Source organism: Nipponia nippon, unplaced genomic scaffold (genome assembly GCF_047370975.1).
Source record: "Nipponia nippon isolate SJK-2023a ecotype South Korea unplaced genomic scaffold, ASM4737097v1 scaffold_2, whole genome shotgun sequence".
Classification (NCBI taxonomy): Eukaryota; Metazoa; Chordata; class Aves; order Pelecaniformes; family Threskiornithidae; genus Nipponia; species Nipponia nippon.
This window is the reverse complement of record NW_028262336.1, coordinates 36605272-36624738: the sequence shown is the minus strand read 5'-3', so window position 1 is coordinate 36624738 and position 19467 is coordinate 36605272. Positions and strand designations below refer to the sequence as shown.

The 19467-nt window shown below is 39.7% G+C and overlaps 1 protein-coding gene across 2 annotated transcripts; it reads right to left on the bottom strand.

Annotated features, from left to right (window-relative positions):
- Positions 1-5494: 5494 nt before the first annotated feature.
- On the bottom strand, positions 5495-19373 carry FUNDC1 (FUN14 domain containing 1). 2 transcript variants are annotated; one of them, XM_087756520.1, is made up of 5 exons: positions 19216-19373; positions 16530-16686; positions 14633-14708; positions 7746-7874; positions 5495-6142 (listed from the first exon to the last, which is right to left on the bottom strand). In XM_087756520.1, exons 1-5 carry the CDS (start codon positions 19244-19246, stop codon positions 6065-6067), a joined length of 471 nt encoding a protein of 156 aa, XP_087612646.1. In that variant the 5' UTR covers positions 19247-19373; the 3' UTR covers positions 5495-6064. The 2 variants fall into 2 exon arrangements, with proteins under 2 accessions (XP_087612646.1, XP_087612647.1); XM_087756521.1 differs by lacking the exon at positions 19216-19373 and adding an exon at positions 17765-18511.
- Positions 19374-19467: the final 94 nt, after the last annotated feature.

Below are 19467 nucleotides of genomic sequence, written 5' to 3'. Positions count from 1 at the left end.
ACTCCTCCTCTTTATTGTCCCAAGTGATTCTGAAACTATATTTGGCAACACTTGATTTTCATACTTTCCTTTCATACATCTGCAGGTTTTTCTTAGGCTTACAGATTTGTTCAGATGTATTTTGGCTTAGGTTTCTGCCTGAGCAACATCAACTATCAAAGCATTTCTATTGTCTCACTGGAGAGGATTTGAAATCTGAAAATAAAAATCTGTATATTTGGCTGCAGTATGAGTTTGTTGTCTGTTAAACACATGAGAAAACAGCATAACATTTACTTCACAATTAATACTTCAAGAAAGTAAGATGTTTAATTAAAAATCATACTAGATATATGTTGGCTCTTAATTCTCTAGGTCCCACGAGTATGTATTGGCAAGTGTATGTAGACAGCCCCTTGTTGTGATGAAAGTTCAAAGCATCTATGTTAAATGGGAATTGTAGGGTTCAACACTCATTAATTTCCTTTGTGGATGTTAACATTTTCTATTAAGTATTTTTAAAATATACAGTGCACGTATGCAGAAATGTTTTTTTTCAGCTTAAGGCTGTGGGCAGTTGATTGGGGGGGCGGGGGGGGGGTTGGTGGTGAAGCCAAAAACTCTTGTATCAGGGATGAGATGTGTAACAATATATTCCAGTTCTCAGGTAAGCATCCTTCCAAACAGGCAGCAAAATACCCTGGCTGTAACCTCCCTCCTTTCCTCCCTCCCTTCCTGAGCATTTCCACTTCAAGCAGCATATTTAATTATGTAGCAATGATTTAATGTAAACTTTGAGGAGATGAAACCCAAGTTTCTGTCCTCGCTCCCGTGACTGCTGAGACACATCTAGACAGCAGAATGTGTCTCTGATTCCTTGAGCTCTCTAACCCAGAGGCATTAGCTGGCGAGTAGTCCGACAGCTGAACTGGCCTGTGGGAGTCATTCCCCAACTTCACCCCATTTTCAAGCACGGCCTTTCCTCTTTCTCACAGGTTAGCAATAGTGTGTGCTGTGGTGCTCCGTTCTAGGTAGCCGTGGAAAAAAAGCTGACAGGCACAACACAAGCAGGGAGGCAGGAACACGCAGCGCACTGAGAAACCGGGGGGGCACAGAGGTCAGGGGACAAGAGAAGAGGGTGAGGGAGGCCGAGGACCTGTGGGTGCTGAACCCATGAACTAGCCAAACCTGTTAGCGCTGTATGGGTTTACCCAAGCTATAAACGAGAGCCAGCTTGGGTCCAGCAAGGTTTCTTAGTGAAAGCACAGCACCACTTGTGCTAGGGCTAGCCATGCTGTTTCCAGCCCAGTGTGCGAGCACAAAAGCCCATGTTAAGCCTCTGCACCATGTTCCTCGGCACTCCAGGGTTTAGATGGGCTCTTAGCTTGAACGTGGGGCCAAACTCGATCAAGGTTTCCAGCTGTGCTGGATCAGCACTGGATGCCTTGTGCCAACCCACCCCACAATTATCTTAATTAAAATTGGCTTCTGGTCTGACAGGTCCTGATGAATGTCAGGTGTCTCAGTAGTTAAGAACCCACCACCTGCTTCCCACATTACCCCAAAATAACAAATGCCAACTTTTCCATTTGTCCCAGTACTGGGACATCGCCACATGGCATCAGACCTGCTTCCCAATCAGACAAGGGAAAAACAGCTCTTTAAGCTGATCATTCCTGTCTAATTTTTGAACTGTAATACAAAAGACAAGGGAGGATGAAACCTCCTACTCTTGGCAGGTTTGATTCTAGTCCTTCTCCCCCACCACCCACCCGCCCCATGCACACTCCTAGGGTGACCAAAATCCACATTTATTTTTATGATCAATCTCCCTTCCAAAATGTCACCTAGTTCTGGTTGTGCTGAATTTGAGTGAACGTTGTCTTTTTCCACTATCCCCTACAGACCACACGCAGGCACCTGCATCCTGCAAAAGTCTGATTTTAAAGCAATGCTTTGAGATTTCCAACAAAAAGTTTAGGAGGAGGTATTACTGATGCTTCTTGGCATTACCGTATGTTATGAAATGTGCACCGGCACCAATTTTGAATTACAGTATTGACTTCTGCATTTTACTCTGTACGCATCCCCCCTTCTTAAGACCTCATGACAGATGCACTTGAACTTAGGAGGCAGCTGTATCTTTAACTACAATATTTTAATTTTCAGTTTTCATTTTCTGCTAAAACAGAAGCAGCCTTCAAAGATTTAGCCAAATTCTGGCCTCTTAAAATTCAGTAATAAGATCACACTGGTTTTGACCAGCCAGTCATCTTAAATTAAAACTTTTTGCCCAATGCGGCCTTAACTAAAAAGAAATAATTTCAGAAAATGGATTATCCCATTAAGATAATACAAAACAAATAGATGATTTATTAGCAATCTCTCCCAAAACTCATTATTTAGTAAACTTTGAACGGCTGTTCACTACAGAGTGCTACGGCCTGCCTTAGTCAATCATTTAGCTTAGTATTCAGTTTTGAAAAGTGACTGATAACAGCTGTTTGAGGGGAAAAATATACAAGCCTGTAGAAGGCAAAAGTAGGATAATCTGATCACTAGAATGGTTTTCTCATGAACTTCACCACGCACTATTCGCTATGGCCAGAGGAACATACAGTTGCTTTTCTTGCACCTTCAGATATAACTGAGCACGCCTGCAATTTACCTAAACCTTCCCCCATCTTTCCCTGAATGAAGCCCGTTCCCTGGTTTCATTAGCACGCAGTGCAAACGAGTTCCACGGACCAATTACGCCGCATGTGAGAAGGCGTTTCCCTGTGCTTCGTATTTTCCACCTTCCAGTTAAGTTCTTTAGCTATACAATAAAAAGCATAGAAATGGTGGCTCAGCCTTTCATTAATTTACATATCTCTAACACTTTCCTGCTTAATAATCTGCTTTCTAAAATGGATGTTCTCATTTTTTTCCCCAAAAAGTGCTCTTCATAAAAATTTTCTTCAATCTTTATTTCACCCTTCTCTGAATCTTCTTAGCCTGCATTAGTTTTTCTCAGAGGTTATAGTAACTTTGAAATCATTCCAGAGATGAATTTACCACCAGAAACATAGTATTTCTGTTATGCTCCATTCCATTCTCAGTAATCCCATCAACATTCGTTCTTCTGACCATAACTTTATAGAGCATTCCCTTAGGTACAGTGATACACAAGGCTCTGCTCTGAGCCGACGCAGAGAAAAATCTCATTTTTTTTTTGCAAGAAAATCTGCATTTATTTGTCTCAGTGCTTTATGCTTATCCAAGTCTGCCGCTCCATCATCTCCTCACCCTGTCAGTTCGAGCTGTAGCGCCTGGTAGCATCCCCGCTGACTCACCAAGCTCAGGAGCTATAGCAGAAAATGTAGCCAATGTTGCTGTGCCAGCAGCCCTTCTTCTTCTCAAGTCACGAATGCATTATGTAAGGTCACTCCCAATACAAACCGCCAGCGTTCACCTTTTCACTTTATACCCTTTCTCCTTGTTTTTTGGTCCCTCAGACAGTTTTACACCTGCCACAACATTACACTTCTTATTCCAAAGGCTTCAAAAAATAAAATCATAATAAACCCCCCAAATATATTTAAATCAATCAGTTCTTTATTTGTTGCCTTACCGAGAATCTCAGGTAACGGTAACAAAATAGCAGAACAACTTTCCTCTGAAAAAATCGGTCTTGCACACTACTATGTAAGTTGTTGGGTTTACTTTTAGTTCTGCTTTTAACTCCGAAGTCTACTCCGTGCTCACATGAGCAGCCTTTTTAGCAAGCACACTAAAAGATGCTCCCTTGGAATCCTTTCACAGAGCAGACCCTTTTTGAAAATGCAAGTTTATGGGTTCTCGGTGCTGAGGTGGTCAATTCATTCCCAAAGCCCTTCCGAACGCCCGAGTTCATTCCCGTCAGGGGAGGGTGACTCATGTCAGTTGGCTGCAGCAACTCTTTTGACATGCCAAAAATCCATTAGCTTCATCAGCAGAAAAGAGCTGACTGGTTACCTTCCCATTATCCTTTGGACTGAACACTAAGGCAAAGAAATGTTCACGTTTTAACATTTTCATCTTTTGTAATTTTTCTTTAAATTCCAGATGACCCAGCATGCATATTTCTCCTTGGTCTTCCCATTTCCAATAAACTGCAATGATTTGTGCTTACATAGCTTTATATATTCACCTTAAAACAAACTATTTAGGATGCTAACATGTTATTTGTGGCCATTTATGTTCCTTGGTTTGGGGGGGTTGGTTGGAGGAGGGTGTGTCAAGTTTTATTTTCAAAAGTCTGAAACAGGCTTTAGCTTAACTAAACCGTTAAACCTCACAGACATGCATGACGTGCTTTGTAACTTACTCACCTTGGCCAGAAGCACGCATATGTGAAGTCAACCTGTAACACCGATCTCTGAAGTCCACAGATGTGCTAATCTAAATATATACACTAGGTTATTATGTCCAACGCCTTTCAGGTACAGCCCAGCGGATGGATGCTCATACCATGTCCTGTGCATCAGAAGCTCACACCCATCCATCCGACGCGGATGAATCACGATTGCTGCTGAGACACGTGAGCAAGAACCCAACGGAACCTGTGTGAGAGAGACTCCATTCACATTAACTTGCTGGTACGGTAAAAAACAGAGAAATCAGGGCAGAGCAAACAGTCCTTCTTGGGTAGAAATTTCTAAAAGGTTCCCAAGTTTGACATGCAGAAAAACGCATTACGCCTTTGTTTAGATTCTCAACTTCTTTAGAATAACCTAGTAACAAATTACCAAAACCACCTTAAAAACCCACTTGAGAATACATTTCCCAGCCCATCCACAGTTATGCCTCCCATCTCCTTTAGAATCCGCTTCCTGCTTTGATCTATCAAAGGCGGAGGCAGCAAACCCATTGAGCGGATTCAGTCCCATTTGCTTCCCCAGACTTTGGCAGAAAGAGGCACTCTTCCAACTAGGTAACTGAAGCCAATCTGTACCCTCCTTTTTCCACAGCTGACACCCTAGACAGTGAAAGTCAAATTCAGTGACAACTGTAAAAAAAAAAAAAAAAAAAAAAATGTCTGAGCTGGGGAAGAACATAGTGGCGAGAGCGGTGAATGTGAAAGTGAGTATCACCTCCAGCTAAAATGGACTGCAAGAGCAGCCTTTGGTTCATTCAAGGCCCGTCATACTGACGAGCTACCAAGCCCTACAAAGTAGTGGCCCTTGCAAAGTGCTCAGACAGAAGCCTCCTCTCTTCATCTCGCCAGCTACCGAAGTCTGAAACTACCTCGGCGGTTTACTGAGCATAAACCAACGAAGCATCAGATCACCGTGGAGTCTGCGCTTGCAACGACTGTCTGTGTACTACAGTTTTAGAATGAGTTTATGCATGGCTACACATCTGGGAAAAATAAAAAATATATACGTTTACTTAGCACACAAATATCAGAAATATCTCTGCAAATACTTGTACCAGATGCCTGCAGGCTATGAACATGAGACTTTCTTATTTTCTATGTACACAAAGGCCAGAGTCAAAGTTAATTTTCACTTTTAATAAGCTCATGATTCTTTGTTATTCAATACTCTGTAAAAAGGTATTACAGATTGATAGATTATTGCAGTGACTTCTAAAGAACATGGACAGCCAGGAGGCTGAAACTACAGTATCATATACATTATGTAGTCATTAATATTATCTACTACAGCATGAAGAAAAATACTTTTAAAATAAACAATATTTAACTGAAAACATAGAAATGGAGCTCTCTCTCTTACAGTATGGTTACATATCTATATTCCAAGAATAACATTTTAAAAAAATGCTAGATCTTGAAAAGTCATAGATAAAAAGAGTCATGATGAAGATGAACCAGTTTTGCCCAGAAATGCTATAATGAGCAGACTGCACAGTTTTTCAGCAAATCCTAGTTTTGCCAAGCTTCAAGAGGCAAAAGCCTGAAATGTGAAAGCTTCCAAATTGTCTAGCTAGTCCACTCGTCCTGCTCTGGAAGGCCCCGTGACCCACACTGCTTTAAGACAGCGTGTCATCACAACTGTTCTTCGCTGACATGAATGCCATCGGGAAGAGACGATCCAGGTCCTTATGATGCCAGGCCTAACAAAAAGCCTCCAACAAATCCACTGGACACCACGATGTTCTGTTTGATAAATTCTGTTGACTGAGAAGAAAAATGATATTTGTAAAGAACCGAGTCAGTTGTGTCCAACTGTAACATTTAATACTTCTCACAACTGCCTGGAAACAAGAATACTAAAATTATGGAGGGAGGGGAAGCAACGCGTTTAAAAACCTGTAACGCTAGGTGGCAACTGCTGGCATCAATGGAGTGAAAACTGGCTCTCAGCTGTCTTTAACAATGTATTTAAAATACAGAGGAATTGTCCTAGCCATTTCATGCCAATACCACTCTTGTTTTGATTAAAACAAGACAGATGTTTTATAAACTCCCTTGGCAAAAAATCATAAGCGCTACCATCACTTAAAATTTTAATCACATGGAAAAGGTTTTTAAAAATACTGGGTTTTGCATGACTAGATCATTGAAAAAGAAATACACTTCACTCTATTAGGCACCAGTTTCCTAACAACTTAATGCTACAAAACACACTTACTTATGATGACATTTGTATACAATATTTCATTAAGTAATAGCACAGGGTATAACATGTTGTATCAAACATGTGCCATTTCATAAATCCTCCACTTCAAACACTTCAGATAGGCTAGTGCACAATTAGAAGAAAGTAACATGGGGGGGGGGGGGGGGGGCGGAGAAAAAGGAAAAGGAAAAAAAAAGGAAACAACCAAAACCCCCATCCTGTCCCACCCATTTCTGCAGGGTGATGGAAAAGGACAGGTTAAGTTATTTGGAGTATAGAAGCAGCTAGAAAACCATCTCTCGAACTTCCACTTCACATTCACATTAAAATTTAAGGTAATTTTTATCAACCTACATGCAACTCCATACAGGTTAAATCTGAGGCGTCTCTTAATTACAGAGCGCTAGTGTGGCTGCTGTTACATTGTCTGCAACATATTCCAAGTCAAGATTCACAGTTACAGAGAAAGAAACTTGGATTGTCTGTATGGAATTTGAAAATATGCAAAAATAGGATAAACATACCTTTTTTTTTTTAAGAAAGATAAAACAATTAAATAAGAGACTTCAAATGACAGAAAGAAATAGCCTCAGTGACACGGATCAGTATCATAGGCTACCTCTTTTCAACACAGTATGTAACTGACAGATCCTGAAGACAGATATTCTTCAGACTTTATAAAAATGAGACAAAAACTACAACTCTAGTTACGAAGTGGTTATAGCTTTTCTCCAGAAATAAAGGTCTTTCCCAACCAAGTAATTTTGTTATCAGCAGACAAAGAAGATTTGGGCTTTGTCTTTGTAGCTACCATGTTTTAACCACAACACCCTCGACTTTTCACCGTGTCATGACCTTACTGCTTTCTCACAAGCCAAGAATCTGCGCAGACTAAATGGCACAGCCAATGGCAGTCCCTAAGCTGTATCAGCTGTAGAAACACATTAACTTTGAAGTTTGTGTGTCATCTTTGAGAGTGAACAAAACAGAAAGCTGAATAAATGAAAGAGAGGACAATCTGATAACTTTTAATAAAATATACAGCCAGTCCATTTCTGATGCCTTCCAGTTTTGCACCTGCATTTTCAACTAATCATCACCTGCAGTGTGGAAGGTAAGAAAAACTAGCTGGTAGAAAACAGTTTATCACCTTAGGCTTACCTCTTCAATTAGAGTATTGATTTCAGGTGCTGCCTTATTTGCACGCTTCTTTAACTGTTTTTTTGCTTTGTTTACATCTTTTTCAACTCTCTTCCAGTCAACTTGTACATATCCACTATGACTAGCAATCTGGGAAAATAAAGGATATTTAGTACAGTTGTAGTTAGCATTTTATGAGTCAAAATACAGTATCTTAGTGCCTACACATTTATTAATTTTTTCTTTTTTAATTACAGATATAGGAAAAGACATTGTGCCAAATACAGAAGGTACTTGGCTTCAAACACTAGTATTTTCCACAATAACAATTCAAATTAGAACAAGCAATGACAAAGTTCAGTAGACTACTGTTAATTTTACCACTTCTCTATTGTTTAGTTAAAAAAGCTTCAAATAACAATATTTTTCCTTCAGCATTTACTGTAACTTTACTTGTAGGAAAAGGAAAGAGAAAAGCACATTCATGGGACAACAGTGAAAAAAAACTGTTTCATTTCAGCTTCTTTCAGAATTGTGGAATTCTGATTTGTGACAGGATATTTGGGACTAATCAGAAACATCCCTAGAAATATTGAAAAGTATTATTTTATCCTACATCATTTGAACTGTCCAAGAAAAAAGTATTTAATACAAGAGAATTCTCATACTTTTTACAAAACCAGTAAGTAGAAAAATAACACGGCCTGTGTACAGCACAAGTTGTGCAACATCAGCAAAATGGATAATGGGGGATTGTTCACACCAATTTACACTCAGACTCCCAAAATACTTAAACAACATCCATGACATTTTTAGCACATTTAACCGTCATCCCAACCCTTTGCCTTATTTCTCTTACTAAGATTTTACCCTAGAAAAAAATGTTCTGTTACTTGACCAGAGACAATTCACAAAAGAAATACACATTTAAATGTTTTTAAGATCATAGCTTAAAAAAAAGATTGGGCGATTACTGCATCCTGTAGAGAACAGTTAAAACAAACAACTCATTAATTGGAAAAAAAGAGGAAAAAATCGAAAGTACGGATTACTACTTTTTTTTTAATGGCTAAAACAAATAGATACAGACCGCTAAATTTAAAGGTAAATGACTTATCAAAAAACAGTTTATGAAAAACAATATTTCTCAGATGCTTCTTAGGGTCACGTTTGGCAAATTCATATAACTTATGTGAGAGCGTTCTATGCAAATGGTACAATTAGTAAACAAAATTCACAGAAAATGAAGTTTTGTGAAACAGGTATTTAAATATAGAACTTACTTGGTATGGCATAAAACAAAATGTTTGACATTGCTTACAGGCACTGAATTTTATTTTTCACATAGTTCTTTCTAACAAATAACTAAAATTAGACCATCTAACTGGTTTCAAAACAGCCACATTAAGCAACATATTTTACCACAAATAAGAATTTCATGATCCTGAAATAAAAAAACACTAAAATGAAGCAAGTGTCAAACAGGTTTTGTCTAAATTAAAGTTCCTAAATGAATCTCCTAAAAGGCCACCTATGTAAGAAAGTAAACTTCAGTTTCCATCTTTGAACAAGATTTAAAAAAACAATTCACTGAACAAATGCAAATGAACTTATTAAATATTATACTCCCCTTTACTTCATACCTCAGAATATAACGAATTCATTGACCTTGCCTGTCTATTGGAAAACCACTTATCCACACTGGCGCTAGTGTTAGGCAGGGATAGTTAATTAGGGACTGTGCATACAGTATGAAAAGATGAACAAGTCACTGGATAACATACCAGGGGGGGAAAAAAAAAAGTGTTGTGCGTTGGGGGTAATTTTTATATTATAAATTTAACATTACCACAAGAATTTCAAAAAGGCCCAAGTGTTGAATTGCTGCCTTCTAACTCCTAAAATTGAAAACTAAACATGGACTGATCCACCCAGTCCAACACTATGTAAGAAACACTAATGTATTTGCTTTCTTGAAAGTTGTAAAAAAAATATAAACAAATGGGACTTTAAAAGAAACATTTCATTAAGACTAGTTTAATTGGCTCAGTTATCCATACAGTACAAGGATAAGGCAGCAGTTTTTCATTAAGTTCTGTTTAGCTCTCCAGTATTTACAACTTACATTTGTATCAAAACTCCAGTTTACACAATAAAAATTATACTACTTTTCTCCCTGAACTTAGTAGCAGCAATCTTAAGTTCTGCTTTTGAGTTTTTCTACACATCTATGAAATAAGCAAGAGAGGACAATGTTTTGAATATAAAAATTATAACGGAGAAGGAAAAAAAAGCCCAAAACTGTACTTCACTGCAGTGATAGTCAGAGCCTGTGTCACATCTACTTTGGCTGCAGTCCTACTAATTACATAACTTTGTATGTAAGCGCAGAAATAATCCCACTGAACTCAAATGTTGGTGAGATAGACTTCCACTTTGAGATCCTAATACATCATAAAAAAACTATTCGCTCACAGCAGTAAATTTACATAAACACAAATTCTTAAAGTTCATTAGTATTTTTAAACCCAGCCCCTACAATAACAGAGAAACTAAAATAATAACATTCCATTAACAGTTCCATACTTATATATATTAAAGAGTCATATAGGTCTATACATATGGTTATATATAGATTCTTAAAAGAGCCATATAGGGGTGTATGTATATCTATATATACAGAAATATATGTATGTATATATGATAATGGAATAATATATATATTATATACATCTCTCTCTCTCTCTCTCTCATATATCACATTAGTAAAATTTATTTTTGTTCAAGACCTCCCAGAACTGTTGAAAAAATAATGGATTTTTTCCAAAAAGGCAATTGAAAAGAATACATCCATTCAAGAATACTAAAAATATGTGCATCTTTCTCTACGCTAATCAAAGAAAACAGAGATCTAAAGGGAAGACTTCATTTTGGGGGTGATGACTAGAGAGGCATGCAAGTACTTTGTTACTGTGACACATTATTAAGAGTAACGACCAAAACCACTTAGGAGCAAAAAATTTATATGGCAAGATGGGACAAAAAATTTCCTCAAAGTCAAAATCTCTCTTACTAAAAAAGTCCAACCAAGCCCGGAAGGTACAGGCGAGCTCCCTGTGTTCAGCTGCTTGCGCAGCATACAGAAGCCATGTATACTTCTACGTATTTTCTGGTATTTATATAGGTAGCAACCCTTATCACACTCCACCAGTTTCCAGAACAGATCTGACAAGTCTCTAACTTCAATATACAAATAAGAAGGGACTGAGAAATGATACAACATTTTTTGTAAGAGTTAAACTGCAGAGGCTGTATCTTCAGCCACCATGTGCTGGCACAGCTCCACTGTAACCAGTGAAACTACTCCAGTTTACAAAAGCAGAGAAACGATGCCCCTCCATTTCACATCAAGATCTGCCAGAAATACGGTATTTCTTTAAAGGGCTAACTTGCAACTACCATTTGCTTTGGCTGTTCCACTGAACGTTCCCTCAGAGTCTGCAGACATCAACTGCGAAGTGGGATATTCAAGGCAAAACTGAATACAACTCTTTCTTACTAAGTCCCCACCCCCAGAGCCATGTTGTTCTCTCCCCACTTCACTGAGATGCCACAGCATCATCATGGCACGGTGTCAACAAACCCCGCACAATATATAGCCAAGGATATCTTAACGAGTTTATTTTGCTTCTTGTGTTGTTTTCAAAGATTTACTTCTCTTAAGTTAGAAAATAATTTAATGAAGAACTGAATTGAACTCAACGGCATGCTAATGGAATGAGGCAAAATATATTAGTGAAAGCAAAAATAACCGAACAAAAAACACAATTTTATGATTAAATAATAGTCAACACACAATGGAAAAACCTACAATTTGTATGTTGACTGCAGAGCAAAAAGCAGCGAAACCATTATTAAAGATACAGGAGTTTAAAAACACAGAGAGAACAGGCGCTCATTAAGAACAATTGTTTTTAACTAATTCATTATAGCAGAACCACATGAGTTCATACTTCCCTACCCTGCAGAATTTCACAAAACTCTGTGCTGTATAAACTAAAAGTTATACAAGGAAAATCCCTTGCTTGCTGTGAGAAATTAATTATATTTTCCTTAATATAGTGCATGGGTATTGGTCTTATACCAGCATATTTGAAGAGTTACATCTATTTCAATAAAAAGGATAGTTAATTGATCAAATTAAGGTGTTGGCATATCCAGCACAAAGATGTGATAACAGATCTTAATTCTGAAAAACTATGCAAATTCCTTAATGTAATTTTTATTCTGTTCCTCAGACTACTTTTCATTTAATCCATATTAAGACTGAAAAATTTCTAGACCGATTACAAAAATCTGAAAAATCTTTTTTGTTTCTTGTACAAACTGACACTCCAAAAATGTATTGCTTTCGGTTTCCTATTCGATTTCTTGAGATGAAGTCATCACATGCTGAAGAAAAAAATGCATTTTTTTAGTTTCAGGATTTAAATGTTTCACTGAATGGGCTTTAACCAAGAATCTTGCCTTCTGTAGTCCTTCTTGTTTTAGCAGGTAATTACGATGTCAATATTGCAATCAGGAGTTGCAATGAAATCTGCAACTTCAGAGAAACTTACAGATAAAAAGGAAGTTTCTAGTCATGTGCTGAAACGCTCCTCTGCCCACTCAGGGGAAGCGCTGAACATGTATTCATAGGGAAATTAAAATCACGACGTGTGATCTTTAAATGAAAAAATTAAAGGCTACTGAAATGTAATTACACTATAGAATTTATGACTCAGCTTTAAAATGGAAAACGTTTTGAATTAAAATGAAAGACCAAGGCATTTACTTCATTCCTTTCCAAGAGAATCTGATCTTACTTAATTAAAGATACAGACAACTCAATCAAAATATGCAACTCATTTTTCCTCTTGGATAACATTCCTTTTCAGATACACTGTAAATGAGATCAGCTAAGAAATCAGACACTAAAACACATGGCATCTATTTTATGTACAGGAAAGCTCCCCAAACTTCACAGCTCAACAAGCAAGAATACTGCACAAGTAATGTGTTTTAAGCAATTTCTGTTTTCCTTTGACTATAGGTCTTAGTTTCAACTTTTCAGCTTCCGGTAGTCAGAAGTACTAATGAAGGCACTCGCAGGCAACATTCTGCCTGCTGCCCCTGGATGCCAGGCCTCTGTTCTGTAGGCTCTTCAGTCATATTTACATAAGAATTGTCATTAGAAGAATTAAGACCAATGGCATACAATATGGGAAGAAAGATTCTGATCTTTAAGTCAACTAGATGAAAAGCATGATGAGTACTTCAAGATCCACTGTGCGCATATATATATAAGTATAAAAAAAGATTTAATTCTTCCTTCATGATCCAGAAATATACATTATGGGCTAAAGAAGTCCAGAGTACTCCATGAAATTGATGCATTTGCTGGCATAGCACATTTTGCCACAAATTTACATCTGGATGTTTCTAAACCATTTCAGATTCAACACCCTTGTAAAATTCATCCCTATGTTTAGGTACAAGCCCAATAACCAGTGATTTCCAGGACATTTAAAAAGGTCATCACAATGGTGAAGTGGAATGAATGCTAATACTATAAAGCTTCATATCAAAACTATTTCTCTTTGACTTTTTATATTGTTGTCGATGCTTGCTTTTGAGTAATTCAAAATAAAATACACTTTATATTTGTTGAAAATAACTTCCACCAAATAGTTCCAAGAGCATACATTCTCATGTAAGTGCTGCAGTTCAGTTGTATGTTCAACAAGGGGTTAAAAAAAAAAACACAACAAAACAACAAAACCAAACCCCAAAACAGTAGAGAACATGATCACCAAGGAAGTAAGAGTACTTCACACAACGGTGACATTTTCATGCCTTACACAGCAGCAATCAGAGGTACTACCCAAGCCTTCCTGATCAATGGTTGACTGCAACAGCCATTACAATCAAAGAAATAACTGAAAGTGGGATATTCTTTTCAGAAACCCTCCAGGGTGATGTTGGAAAGAAGAATAATAATAAAAAAATATCTTTAACATCCTGCCTCAAAAAAATGGTATATTATTTGTATGAATCTAAGTAGGCACCAGTCTATTTCCTCTAGACTGATTTGAGGAAAAATGAAAAGCTTACAGGTAGTAAGACATGAAAAATGCCAGTAAAAGAATTAAGAATTACTTAGCCTCTTACAGAAGGATATGTGAAATTCTCCTTCACTTAAAATTTCTTCATTTAATTTAAAGGCATTTTGGAAATATGCCCTCCCCTAACCATAGTATCTGATGAAAAATGCAAATGGTCATGCCAGATAACATAATTAAAAAATTTTGGACTTGAAATCCAATTGAACGGAGGAATGCAATGAAGCTATCAGAAGTCAGCAAAGCTTCAGAGGTTCAACAGATACAACTAGCAAATACAACATGGGGAGAAAAGAGAAAAACATGGCTTCATAATGGGACCAGAACCCGCCCTCCAAGGAACTGCCAAAGCAGCCTACTTCTTCTAAAGCACTGATAAAATTCTGAAACCTATTTAAAATAAATACAGCTTAAATTCCTTGATTTCCCCAACCACAGGTTTACAGGTAGTTCCTCTAATCTGACAATACTGAAACACATGCAGCATCTCAGTTTCTGCAGAGAAGTTTCTTTTGGCTTACTACAAACTATTTTACAGGATAGAGTAGATTCTGATTTACCACTGATTTTTAGAAATGTCTCTTTTGTACACAGTATTCCAGCTGAAATGTAAGTTTTTGATTGATAAGACTAAAAAGAGGAAGTAGATAAGAAGCCTTCCTAATTAAATTTTACCCAACAGCTGTGTTTTTCCTATTGTTTAGTAAATAACATTTGCCAGCTTATAAAGCATGAAATGCTACGTACTTGAAGCAGAAGAAAACCACCACCTACTGCAGTTGCTGCAAGCTTTCCGACTTTCTGGAACAAAAATCCCGCACACCTTAGGAGAACAAAACAAAAAAACCCAGTCCAATGAAGTTGTCTGCTGAACGATACCACACTTCAAAATTTCTGACTACAACTATTACTAGTTTTTCATTTAAAAAAGCAAATGTATCATTTCACATTTTTAAATTTTAAAATCAGAATATTTAATACAAACGATATTTAATTAATAATATCTAACACAAGACAACATGAGTAATGGTTGCTAGTTCATGGCTGTCTGTATACTGCTATTAAATGTAGCACATTATAATGGCACTCTTATATTATTACATTGTGCTTTATTAACTGTTCCCAAATGGAAGGCAAACATATTATACCATCATTTATATTAACTACAAAACCCGTAACTTAAATATCTCCAGTAAAAACTCCCTACCGCAAGAGTTAAAATCAGCAGGGCCCCTCTACTGGGACACGGCCTTACTCTATTTTTAATGGATCAAAGCAACCAGAAAATTAGTATCTTGTTCGCAGTCTCCAAACACTCCCACATCAAACAGAGAACAGCACAGATATCAATACCATAGAATAGTTTGGGCGGGAAGGGACCTCTGGAGGTTGTCTGGTGCAGCCACCTTCCCAAAATGGGGCTAGCTGCAAAATCCGATCCAACCTCCAAGCTCCGTCAGGTTGCTCGGGGTCCTGACTCAGGCCAGTGTGTCCAAGGCTGATGGTTCCATAACTTCTCTGGGCCACTCTGCTGGTGTCTGACCCACGCCCCCCACCAGCCCACGCACATAGGGGAATTCCGCCCTCCCCCCCGGCCCGCATATGAAGAGTGAATTCATATTTGTATACATGAATACACACACAGAGGTATATACATCTACAGATACTGAAATATACAGTTCCCAGATCTTTCAACAAGCCAGTTTTTATATATGCCAGATGAACTATTCCCTAGAAGCTTCAGAGTTTATGTATACACATCTAACTTTTAAAAATAATTTTAAGGCTACAGAGGCAAACAAATTAGACTGAAAGCTAAGCCTACACTCCCCAAAGCCATACTGAGCCTGGACATGACAACTTCATTTTTAGTCTATTTCATCTTCCAAATCTTGCATAATTCTCTTTTAAAAGTTACTGTGCTACCATAACGTTGTTTTTCACTGAACTTAATATTTTAGAACACTGGAATAGACAAATACCTTTGACAAATAACAAATACCTTGATGCAGCTGGTAAGACTGTGGCCACATTTTCCAGCTTAAGTTCTCATCTTTACTGTCTAGCTTTCACCATGAATTATTTTAGTGTAATTATGCTGGGGTATCTCTCTTCAGTTAATGGGAGAGCAGACTATTAATTTGTTCAAAATGGCTCCAGCTGAATTTAGAGGGAAAAAAGTCTCTATAAAATGGGGGTCTTAATTAAGAAGTATATTCTGCCACAATTTTTTTTTCTTCATTTCTTTTACCTAGAAAATATGTCTTAGCCATAATATCATAACTAGGTTTATAAATCTATACTAGTAAGGAAATAAGCTTTTCCATACAAACAAAAGTTATATGCAGGAATTTTCCATTCATTCCTTGTATTTTTAGAGTTCTGACATTTCCCCAAATCCTTTTCAGAGTAACTGGGACGAGTTCCCTTCGCTAACTGGTGTTTTACCAATACTACAAAACACTTTAGAATGGTGAGTCAGAGTAACGAGTTAAGAAATTGTTCACGCATGAATAATGTTGATCAATGATAAAGGAAATCCCATTAGAGAGGATACATTTATCTGCTTCAAATAGCCTTGGAAAGGGATCTTTTAAGAACAGTAAAAGGTCTAGCACAGTTATGAAAAGCGATGCTCCCTCACCAGCCAGTCACGCCGCCCATCACAATCTGGGTAGCTACAGAGTATTTTTCTACAATTGGTCCTGAATTCCGGCCAAACACACGATTCCACCAGTGATGACGCCGTGCATATTCTGTTAAATCCAACACTTCATAGGAATCATCGTCACTTTCATGTTCTTAAGAAGAAAAAAAAAAGAAAAAAGTTATTTTCTCAGTTATACAGTAAATTAACAATCTAAGTAAAAATCCCAAACATTAATAGAACAGTTTTTGGTATTAACTGGCTAATCCAATGGTTTAAATTGCAGCACACAGGCTACCTGAAAGGAGGTTGTGACAAGGTGGGGGTCAGTCTCTTCTCCCAAGTAACAAGGGATAGGATGAGAGGGAACGGCCTCAAGCTGCACCAGGGCAGGTTTAGGTTGGATATTAGGAAAAACTCCTTCACCAAAAGGGTAGTCGGGTACTGGCACAGGCTGCCCAGGGAAGCAGCTGAGTCCCCATCCCTGGAGGTATTTAGAAGACGTGTAGATGTGGTGCTTAGGGACATGGTTTAGTGGTGGACTTGGCAGTGCTGGGTTAACGGTTGGACTCGATGATCTTAAAGGTCTTTTCCAATCTAAATGATTCTATGATTCTGCCTATGGTCTAGCACCTCACAGAACAAAAGATGTTGAGATTTTATGCCATAATCTTCAAAGGTAAAGAAGAGAAGACGACAGGAAAGGTATCATCTATAAAATCCATGACTGGCATGGAAAAGGTGAACAGGAATCTCCTACCTGGTTCAAGTACAGAAACCAAGAGGTATCAGCTGAAACTGGAAGGCAGCTGGTTCAACACAAAAAAAGGAAGTCCTCCTCTCCCCTCCTTCACTCCCCACCCCCGGAAGCCCCGGTTAACCTGTGGAACAGCTCCCTGCAGGATGCTTTAGATACCAAAAGCTGATGTGGACTCCAAATAACAACAGAACAAATTAAAGGAGAGGGGGTGGAATCCACCAAAGGCTGTCAGACACAAAGACAACAACCATGGCTAATGAGGTCCTGGGCTGAAAATCATTAAAAACATTCTGAGAAAAGTATCACTACATGCTTGCCCCATTAAATCATTCTTAGTTCATCCTGCAGCTGATGACTTTCAGACACAGGATGCTGGCCTTTCCTCTGACCTACTACAATTGCTTTTATAATCTTAAGCAATGTGAAACACATCTAACTGAAGAGAAAGCACACACATCTCTTCTGGATAGACCAAAACTTTGAAAGATCGAGAACTTCTGGCCTAGTGTTTTCCTCAGAGGGCTAGACATTAGCATATGCTAACAAGCCAAGAACAGACAGTTCTGTTCCTTTTCCACAACAGATGAAATGGATGAAGCTGGGACTTCAGTTAAGTTCCATGCTTGCTGTACAACTCCACCAACATTTTCAAAATAGGCCTCCTGCAACTACAAATTAGAGATCCTAAATACCACGTCTACTCAAACATCAAAGGGAGGAGATGGTTAAATCTTTTTTAAAAAAAGTATTTTAAAAGCATCTCATAGTTCTATGGACATACATACACGAATTACAAGTCCACTTCAGTTAAGTACATTTAAGGTGAAATATACGTTCAGCAATGATGCTGGGACATTCCAAAGAGGAAGAGAAGTTAAGTTACTAGCTAGAATGACAAAGACAGACTGTGGATGTAAACATTCTATTAAGAATGTCAGCAACTTCTTTTAACTCTTAATACAAGCATGGGTGAAAGGTTAGAGAACACAAGAAACACACATGTAGGTATGAATTCTTTCCCTTTATTGTCACCTAAGTGTTCCTAAGTACTCATACATAAATTGCAAGACCCATAATGCTAAAAAGTTGCTATGGAATCTTCTTTCTTTCCAGCTTTAAGGTATTGACTGCAAACCATTTAAACACCTTTAAATGGCGAAGAACATAAAAACGCCGTCAGACTGTTAGTTCTGTTAATTCTGCCCCTAAATTAATATTATTCAAAGCAAAACTCACACAAGTCTAACACATTGCATGGAAAACAATAATGCTAGAGCATTTTCTATGGATAAAAACATATTCCTCTCCTTGCAGGACGATGTTATGCATACTCTTCACGCACGTAAAACTGTGCCTGCGCCAGAAGGCGTGACGCCGTGCGGCTGTACCGATACACGCAAAGGTCGGTGCGTTACGAGCTGTGGAGGCGGCCAGGGAAAGCGCTGCCCGTTTCCCCAGCGCGCCCTGCAGGTTCAGCCCCGCCGCCGCCGTGAGGACTCTGCCGGCACCTCGCTTTCAGGGCGGCTTTCACCCGAGGGGCTGCCGCGTCCTCCCGGCCCCTGTCACGCCGGGACTCCCGCCGGGAAGGGGCTCCGGCAGCCACACCGCGGGACGCCTCCGCGGCGCCCGGGCAGGGGCGGGAGGGGGGCGCCCGGCCGCGGCAGCCGCCGCTTCAGCCCGCCCGGGGACGGGCCAACGGCGACGCGCAGGCGCCCCGCCCCCACCGGCCGCGCGCGCGGAGGGGCCGGACGGGGGAGGGGCAGAGCCCAGGCCATCCCTCCCCCGCCCCCGGGCGCCGGCACCGGCAGGGGCACCGGGCTGCCCCCCGCCCCCGGGAGGACGGGCGGCCGCCACGCCTCCTACCCTTTCCCGTAGGGGCACCGGACCGGACGCGTCGCTGCGGGCGCGCCCGAGCCCACTGACCTGAGGCGGTGCGGGGCCTCCGCGCCGCCATCTTGGCTGGTGTTGACAGCGGAGCCGGGCCTGCGGCCGCCTTCGCCCCGCCCCCAGAGGGCCGCTCTGGGCTGCCCGCGGCCGCGCCGCTCTATGCTCTCCCCCCCGCGCCGCGGCACCGCCCCCTCTGCGGCCGCGGGGCGGCAGCGCGCATGCGCCCGCCGCCCTCCCCTCCCCCAGCGGGGCTCCCCCCGAGGCGCCGGGTGGCGGCGCGGCCCGCGC

Bases quoted from the DNA above. Each gene is read 5' to 3' on its own strand.
- FUNDC1 (XM_087756521.1), bottom strand. From the start codon at position 17,828: ATGCTAATGTCTAGCCCTCTGAGGAAAACACTAGGCCAGAAGTTCTCG. The intron at 14,709-16,529 runs GTGAGGGAGCAT...TGTTCTCCTAAG, and splicing joins ATGGGCGGCGTGACTGGCTG to GTGTGCGGGATTTTTGTTCC. The intron at 6,143-7,745 runs GTAAGCCTAAGG...TTTTCTTCTCAG, and splicing joins TCAATACTCTAATTGAAGAG to TCAACAGAATTTATCAAACA.